General features: G+C 42.6%; 1 protein-coding gene across 1 annotated transcript; it reads right to left on the bottom strand.

The window, feature by feature from the left end:
* Positions 1-6686: 6686 nt before the first annotated feature.
* socs3a (suppressor of cytokine signaling 3a) lies at positions 6687-9366 on the bottom strand. Its single transcript, XM_058652499.1, has 2 exons — positions 9175-9366; positions 6687-8664 (listed from the first exon to the last, which is right to left on the bottom strand). The coding sequence occupies exon 2, from the start codon at positions 8505-8507 to the stop codon at positions 7890-7892; it is 618 nt and encodes a 205-aa protein (XP_058508482.1). The 5' UTR covers positions 8508-8664; positions 9175-9366; the 3' UTR covers positions 6687-7889.

The raw sequence follows: 9366 nt of genomic DNA on the forward strand, positions 1-9366 counted from the left end.
TCCAATGCAGAAAAGTTACTCATCTTTGAGCAATGACCATACATTTTTAACATAACGAAACGCAAATAATCTAAGAAACAAGCAGACTTCTGCAACTACACTGGGCTTTGTTTCCAGTTTAGCGGAAACCCAGCCCGTGATGGCAGAACTTGATAAATTAGGGCAGTTCACAGAGAGGACGTTCCCGTTAGCAGTGGAAAGGTCAACTGCCTGTGCGCATGAATTTTCACCAGGTTCTGCAGTTTCCTGCCCAAAAACATGCAGATTTGGGGATGAGATAAATTGGACACTCTAAATTGACAATAGGTGGGAGTGTGAATGGTTGTCTCTATGTGGCCCTGTGATGGACTGACAACCTGTCCAGGTCCACGCCCTATGACAGCTGGGATTGAGGGAGCGCACCCTCATGTGGAGGATGTGGATGGATTATCTGGTGAAGAAAAGATTGCCTCTGTCACATAGAAAACAATGGATGTCCGTCTGTTTTTGGCTTAGGGGACGGAGGGCCGAACAAAAGGATTGTGCAGCGGATTGGGAAAGCAAGAGCAACAGAGGCAGTTGAGGCTTCAAATGACAAGGTATAACTTGATTTAAGATTAAAGAGCATTAATATTTAAGTTAAAAACAAAGTCTAATAAACCTAAACCGCTGGTCTTCAAACTTACCACAGGAGAACTCAAAGGAAAACCCTATACTCACCGCCAAGTATGGAAAACATCCTCCTTTGCACAGAAAGGAGCACAAACACCATCAGCGCCTCACCAAGATGCAGCAGCTCGGCTCACAAAGGAGAGAGCAAGTGAGTGGGACTTTTCACCCTCCTTTTATCACCTCCACTATTGACCCACTCAAGACACCTGAGTCTCAGGGGGGGGAGAGTCCACCTGGGGAGGACAAAAGAGACATCCACATCAATACATCAACCAAACACTGGGGTTGTAGCAGTGCTCATTTGATGGAAAGGGCTCAGAAAAGAAAGTCACGTTCCCAAAGCATAAGTATTGTATTTCCCGTGACCTACTACAGCTTTAATGGTATCAGCATGTAGCCCTGAACTTTTACCACCTTCTGCAGATTCATATACACAGTACATGAATACAGTACATATACATATATACTGTATATACATATATATGATCATATATATTCGTACATAAAATTCATCACAGTTGCCTTGAAGTACACAGGTCACATGTAAATATTGTATTAGTTGGTTGTTATGGTGATAAGAAGCCACGCTCCGCAATAAATGGGCAGAGAACTCACGTAAGCATGCTGCATTTCCACAAGCACACCCTGTGTCATGACGATATGTAGATTATTTATAGAGCAAACTGTTTGACTTCTTTTGTCACTAAATGCTTATGTAAACACTGAAGTGTCGCCCTCTGATTAGTTTTGGCGTGTGAGCGTGAACAAACGTTGATTACGAGTGTTTCCCACAGAGACAATTTGATCAGGAAGTGAGTCAGGGTATCACCACAACAGCGCATAGCACCGAGCTTGTTAAACATGTTGCCACATCTCTTCCATTTATCACTCTCTGCTCCGTGTTATTTGACAGCGGATTACAGTTGTCATGCAGCTTGTAATACCCTGCTCCATAAGGGTGGGTTTGTGTTTACACAAATTGTAAAAAAAAGAAGAAGATAATCAGACTGTTTGCTCATGGTGTTGTATTCAAGCGTCCTGTGCACAAACCAGCAAACACAAGTACGTCATTTTCACTCTGGGCCAGCCTACCCTGTGCCGCTTTGACTCAGAGGGTGTTTCCCGGCAGTGCTCAAGGACTCTTAGGGATTTCTTCTCAGGTGACTTTGTTTACATTCACTACCTGCTTGACATTTGCATGTGCAAACGGGTTCCTAGAAAAGGCAGAAAAAGGATCAGCAATGAAACTGAAGCGGCAACATTTCCTAAATGTGACCAAACGCGATTGTGGCCGTGTCCCCGGTTATTTATGCACCTGTGGGGTTTGTGATAAATGTAATGAGTCTGTCACCTCACACTGTAGCTATTGTTAGTTCACTAGTGTAGGCGTATGGAACCCAGTGTGACAAGGTGGCTTTTTTTTCTTTTTTTTTTACCACAAGCCACATGACATGGATCACATTAGCAAGGTGATGTCAATATTTCACTGTGTTCACTTGTATGAGTGGTTTCCAGTAAAACTGTAGCTAGATCTCCACACTACAACAGGAACCATAGTCAGAGTAATACTGACTCAAAACATGTCTGCATGACACTATCGTCAACTGAAAATGGATAACACCTACCTACAAAGTTGTAACACCTACCTGCCTGCACATTTATTTATTTTTTTTATCCCCACCTGTTGTAGCAGAAACATAACTTATCTTGTTGTTTCACTCAGAAATGAGAATGTGAGAATGTGGTGCACTAGACGTATGAGACTGCAGTCTTGTATGAAGTACCTAAAAGTGATACTTGAGTAAATGTACAAGTATCACATTTACTGTACTTAAGTATCAAACGTAATTTACTGAAATAAAATGCAGTTAAAAAAATGAGTGACGGTAGCTCAGTGGTAGAGTGACTTGTCTTTCAACTGGAAGGTTGTGGGTTTGATTCCCGGCTCCCACTAGTCTATGTGTGTGCTTGGGCAAGACACTTGGCAGCATGTTGCTCCTATCGGCTGTGAATGGCAAAAATGTAGCGTGAAAGCCATCAAGACTACAAAAATGCTCTATAAATACAAACTTCTTCTGATTTTGTTTGTTAGTTATGGAGATAGTTAGGGGAAATGTGGCGTGGTAAAAATAAAAGTACGGATACATGAATTTTGTATGCTTTTGCATTCGCTTCGTACATTTGCTGCCTTTGTGTATTTTAAAAATAAGCGATAAGGTCATTTTGAGAGCAGCCAGACACGCTCGTGCACATGACCATGAGTGGTAATGGCTTGAAAGTCTAATTTTGTAGTATTCCCTCATAGCCCTGCCTTTCATTTGCGTCACCCTGAAATACAGCAGAGCATGGATATAAAAGCACGCACAGAGCTGCTGAGGTGGCAGACGAGTTAGTCAAGGAGAATACAGTGAAGATGAAAGTGCAGATTTATAGTATTAACGTCTGAAGTTGAGCACAGGGGAGTGGAGTGCTTACAGTAAATCTGGAGGCCTAGAGAAGGAACAGGAGGAGCATGCCCGGAGAAGAGTCTTGAAGGGTGGGACTTGCGGGCTGTGGTGACTCAAGGCCTCTCACTGGTTGGCTCGGCTACCTGGCATCTGGAACTCATTACTCACAGTAGCTCCATGGCAACCACCAGTTGTGGAATTGTAAACAGACTGAGATACTGGAAAGATGAGTGGGAATTAGAATTTTCCTGTTTCTTCACATGCTCAGAGAAAATGACTAGATGCACAAACACACTCATGATTATGTGCAGTGTTCAAAAGTCCGATTCTGGCCATGCTACTGTACAAGTTGACGTGGTGAATGTTTACAGTCCTGAAATCGAATTCGAATAATATATCGCACACTTGTTCCAGCTCTTGTGAGACAATCACATTTATGTTGCTTATGAACAAAATCTCCATTCAAGAGTAACATTAAAAAAAAAAACACTTCTTCATGCGTCCCCTGTATAGATTTATTTAATCTAAACATTCATTTGAATTGCTGTATGATGTTTAGCTTCAGCGACGTCCCTCATTTCCTCTGTGGCTGCACATTTAGTCAGCAAAAAAATGCAGTTCCCAAAATAGTAGTTTGCCTCTTTTGGGAACTAGCAGTCACTTCAAGTCTGCTGAAGCACAACAAAACCTTCTTATGTCTAGTCGTGAGGTCATATGAGGCCACAGGGTTATAATTCTCAAAATGTAACCTGATTTATGTTGAAAATACTTGATGATGGAAAATGATCTCATCATTTACTATTATTCAAACACATTTTTCCGCCCTATTTTGTGAATGCACAGCCAAAGGACGTATCAGATATTAAGAATGTGTGTCACGATTATTGTGTTTTCATCCAACTCGAAGAGATTTGAATTACAAATGATGTCATTTTCTAATATGTCTTCTCTGTGGGATCAGACAGTACTTTGTACTTTCTGCATTCCCACTCGTTTTTCCCAGTCAACAAATGGTGTTTATCGTGAATCATAAATACTGTATGAGACACTTGTGCCTCAATGTTTTACCACCTTTTAGCTAGATGCACGGACAATAAATGTGCTTAGGGATGACACATGATTATACGACAGTTCAAATTCATTTGTATCACTGATTAACTATTGAATGAGGCAGAATATAATATCCTTTTTAGTCAGGCCAAATAAAGTAGAAATACTCTTTCCAGGTTACAAGAAGCACAACTCGTACTATAAAGACACAACAAACACATCTACACAATGATTTTTGCCTCCAGTGATGGATGTTATTTTATTGTTTTGTTGTCAAGAATTATATAATGTATAACAGTAAAGATTTGCAGGTTAAATATTTCTAATGCATGTAGGTTAGGTGTTGTATTTTGGAGCAGCAGAATATTACTTACTCCTCAAGTTGTTCACAAATGTCACATTGTCCCAGAATAAAGTTTAAATTTAGTAAATACCATAATCAGTCTGTGTGTGTGTGTGTGTGTGTGTGTGTGTTTGAGAAATGTTATAACATGACAGGTGTGAGTAGAGCAAATTAGAAAACCCGCCATGGTAGATGCAGTGATGTCAGATTGTGCTCTAGATACAGTGATACAGTGAGTGGTTGTGGGTGGAGCGTCACTGACAAAAAGATTCTCTAGAACCATGTGACCGTGGACTACCAGAGAATTTCTCCTGAGCTTAGCCTGAATGCTTAAATTAGTTCTCTGCTGAATGCCAGATCAGTTTCAGATGTGTGTGCGGCTTCAGTCGTATTTCATACTTTTTAAAAAGGTCCCTGACACTTTAAACACCTGATACGGCAACACACAAACCAGTCACAGATGTTCCAAATTATTCTGAATACTTAGTTCTATTAAGCAAAAACTACACATCACATACATCCTGTGTGTCGGGTGCAAACAATCTCGTAAAACACTCATCATATAAATATACACAGTCGCACACATCGAGCGTTTCTCAGTATGCAAAGAGCTCGGGATTACTGGGAAGACAGGATGATTTCTCTTGAATGCTCAGCAATTTTCGAAGAAGCCTGGACCTATTTGTGATTATCACTCAGACAAAGGCTGTATTTAATACTCCATACCTCACCCTCCCCTTTTTCGACTGAAGCTGAATTCAGCTGGAAATGCAAAACTAATGGCTAAATATTACATTGCCCTCATTTGGCCTGAATGTTTTACTTGGAAAACAAGAACTTTCCAAAGCAAAGTCTAAATCAAATTTACGGCGAGGCACGCCAACGTGTCTTCTAATAGAATGTGCATTTAATGTCAACACATTCTGGTCCTGAAGCACTCACAGTGTGCAAACCACCTCAGAGACCCTTTATTTTATTGAATCCTCTGCACTGAGCCGTATTGGCTGAGAGGAAACAGTAAAGTGCTACTAAAGCAGGTGGAGACGCAGCGCCTTCCCGTAATTATGTTTGGTACGGAGGTGATTGCAGGTTCCTCTTAATCCCTCATTTCAGCAGTTTGCAGTAAATGTGCATGTCTTCCTGGTTGTAGCCTCTCTTTGACGTTACTGTATGTGTGCAGTCGACATGTAGGATTCGCTAAAATGCTACGGATCATCTGGGAATTGTCATATTATTAGATTATGAGAGGATTGTTAAACCCTTAGGGTTTTATTTCCAGTTCTTTCTAAAAGAACCTTAAATAGAACGGCGGAAACGAAAAAAAATCATGACACAAGAAGTTTATCTCGCATGGGAAGCAAGCGACAAGAATAACAGCTGACGTTATTCTTAGAAGGAATCCCCTGTTCTAATGATAATAGCCTTTGTTGTAGCCTATTGTGCAGGTACAAAGACGGCGTGTCAAGTATGTTGTGGTCCAGCCTTCCAAACACGTTCTTCCAAAGGTCTGGAGACATTCCAGGTGATTACTGGACGCGACGTCTCACGTGTGCACTGATAAACACACGTCGTGCCTTTGAATTCCTGTGTGCAGAGGTGTAGACGCCGCTTATACCTCTGACTGTACAACCGTAGGGTAGGGAACATTTTGTTTTTTGTCTGCGCGGTGCATGTGTGCGAGCATGTGCAAACAGCCGCAGAGAATGCAGTGTCACTCGAGAACAAAGGAGTGTACTCACACCTTATCTGAGGCCTGGATTATTCACAGTTCCGCTGAATTTAGTAGGAAGCAGCCGTCCAAACCCTTAGTAAGCAGATGTTATCGGCTTGCAAAGTAATACTCGAGACTGATGTTCAAAGGAACATTAAAGCTCTTGTATGTAATCACACACTGGCAACATGCCGGTTGTGTTCAGTGTGTCTTCGAAAAATGCAGTGTCACGTAAATGAGTGTGTTCGTGCTGCCTACTAAATGAATTAAAAGGGCAATAATGACAAACAGTGAACTTGTGGTCTGACCCCGGCAGCATGGTATCCAAGCCCAGTGGGATGTGTGCATGTAGTGCCCATATGTGTTTCACTCTTAGTGACAGAAACCTCAAGAGATCAAACAGAACACAGCGTTAGTCATTTCTCGCTGCCAAGTGGAAAGGGAAGTTCATCACAAGTCAAATGAAACGATGAGATCACGTTAGTTTCGTAGAAAAAAATAGTGCTCTTTATTATAAATTAATGAAATGTTCCTACAAATATAAATAAGTGCAAAATTGTCTGCATCAGTCTGCTTGCTTTGTCAAACTTGTCAAATATCTTCAAGCATCCACAGCCAGTGGTTTGGCCGGAGAGAGAGAGAGGAGGAAAAAAAGGTACATCTTTACAAAAGACAGCACAATAACCATTTCATCTTCACTCATGTAAACATTGTTTTTTTAAGGAAAAAGACACACATTGACTCTTCGCCTTATTAGGAAGAGACTGACGTCATGTTTTTAATACATTCATGTGAAAGCTGTGGCTTCTCCGTCTGTGACACAGATACGGTCACATGTTTTGGTTTCACAAAAAAAAATGTCTCACTTTTTTTTCTTTTAATATTAACATCTCAGCAGTGGTGCTGCTCTCTCTATCAAGATCCTGTGGGATTCAGTCATGTTGGTTTTTACTCAGGCATGTTTGGCATAAACCCTTCCTTTTAAACAGAATGTCAGAAATATATATTCTTTGTACATTCAAAATAAAAAAAACTAAACTTCAGCCCTTAACCGTCATGCTTTGACACCAATATGGGTCCAGGATGTCGGGGTCTCCTGTCGAGCGTACACTTGGTCAGAGATCCAAAACCACTGCATGGACGTTATTTCATACATCCACGATTGTCATCCGCTGTCAGCAAAAGTCTGATCGTAAAAAGCAAGTCCAGCTTTAATGGATGAACGACTTTGTGAGGCTGGTGTGTGTGTATGTGTGTGTGTGTCACAGCACTCTGGTTAGCAGCAGCAGACAGAACCTGTGTGTCATCAGACTGTAGACAGCTGACTGAGCCTTACTTCGGTTTTCAGTAAGTTGTACGTCACCAGGGTTTTATTCTCTCTTTCATGCCCGCCACACTACAGCAGCGGAACCGTATCTCTGTGTGTGTCAATTGTCCTCTTCAGTCTCGTGTCTCTTTTTTACCCGAAATGTGGAACCTCGAGAGAGAGACCGACGGGCTGCTAATCTGTGAGAACTTGTCAGTACAACACTGCTCCTTTGCATGAGTCCTGGGCTCAACTGTCTCTTGTCTCTGCTCTGTCGCGACTCCTCCACACGTCTCGCCCAGCAGGGCTGCACTGAAACCGCCGAGTTTCTCTGTTGCACTCTAACGTTGCTGCTCCTTCAAGAGCATCACGCGAACGCCTCTAGATCGGAGCATCATACTCCTGCAGAAACTCCCTGAGAGGGTGAGGGAGTTGGTCTCTTTTGGTAGAAATGTCCAAATGTCCATTGACTGTTTTCCTGCACAGGTGCTGCAGGGTGGACAGGCTGCAGGAGAGAGGTCTGATGAGCTCCAGGGGGATCTTCTCGCCTCCAGAGTAAATGTAATACATATTCCCACTGCGAGCGTTCGCCTTGCTCTGAGGCATGTAGTAATGGACCAGCTTAAGGACGCAGTCAAAGTGGGGGACAGACTGAATGCTCTTAGGGTCTGTTTGCAGGTGAAAAGAAGCAGCGTCGCACTGGATGCGCAGGTTCTTGGTGCCCGACGCCGTTTTCACACTGAGCGTGAACAGGTGTCGGTTGTCTGAACTGTCCCGGATGAGGAAGCTGCCGTTGCTCTCAGATGCCAGCATTGCGTTGGCCTCCTTCCCAGTGATGGCGCCCCAGTAAAAGCCGCTCTCCTGGAGCTTTTGGAGCGTGGCGAGCACCATCTGGTACTGCGCCTTGGAGGTGAAAGTCTTGTAACGGTGAGGCAGCCGCATGTTGGAGTCCAAGAGGCTGCTGCTCATTGCGAAGTCAAACTTGCTGTGAGTTACCATGGCGCTGTGCCCTCTCTCTGGGTAGCCTGGGGAGCACCGGGGCGCCACACAGACAAGCAGAGAAGAGATGGAGTCAAACAGAGGGTTCAGACGGTCGCGTGGGGGGGAGGCGGGGGCACGAAGAGGTCAACACGGAGTTTGTGTAGAAATGAAACCCCTGATGAGAAAGACAGGAAGGAAGGAAACAATTAATTACTTTATTCATGTTGATTTTTTAATGTAAATTATATTTCCATATGTGGAAGTTATACTTTTTAAACCTAACCCTATACTATAGTTTATTTGTTGTTATTTATTTTCCCATGAATTCTGTATTCTACTCTATTTCACAATTCTTTCTTTCTTTCTTTCTTTCTCCCGTGACTCTCTCCTCTGCTGGAGTGTTTTCTCGGTGACTCTCCCAGTCATTTAACTTGAAGCCGTTTCTAGGAAACTTTTGTGTGTAATCTGCCCTCGGGACTCAGGCACCACGGTCAGTTCCAGTAAAAACTCCCGATTGCGCAATTTACGCACGCGATGCCCGGCTCCGAGACCACAACTACTTCACACTACTTCAACACTCCATACATTCTATACGCACATGTAAACCGTTGCTATAATAAAAGTCCTACGTTAAAAAATAACAGTAGCTTAAAAAAACAGGGGAGGAAAAAAAAAAGTGAATTACCTTAAATGTGTCTCCAAAGACGCTCTCTCTCAGAATAAATCCAAAATAGTGCGCAGATGAACAGACAGTTGTTGACAGTTGGTTGTAAACCTTCAAAGTTGTGAAGTTTATTTCAGTTTTTTTTTTTTCTTTTTCTGTTCTTAAGTCTCCTCTTGTGAGAGTGCGGCTCTCTCTGTGTGGTGAGCTGTGGGT

Source organism: Solea solea, chromosome 16, assembly GCF_958295425.1.
Source record: "Solea solea chromosome 16, fSolSol10.1, whole genome shotgun sequence".
Lineage (NCBI taxonomy): Eukaryota > Metazoa > Chordata > Actinopteri > Pleuronectiformes > Soleidae > Solea > Solea solea.

Bases quoted from the DNA above. Each gene is read 5' to 3' on its own strand.
- socs3a (XM_058652499.1), bottom strand. From the start codon at position 8,507: ATGGTAACTCACAGCAAGTTTGACTTCGCAATGAGCAGCAGCCTCTTG.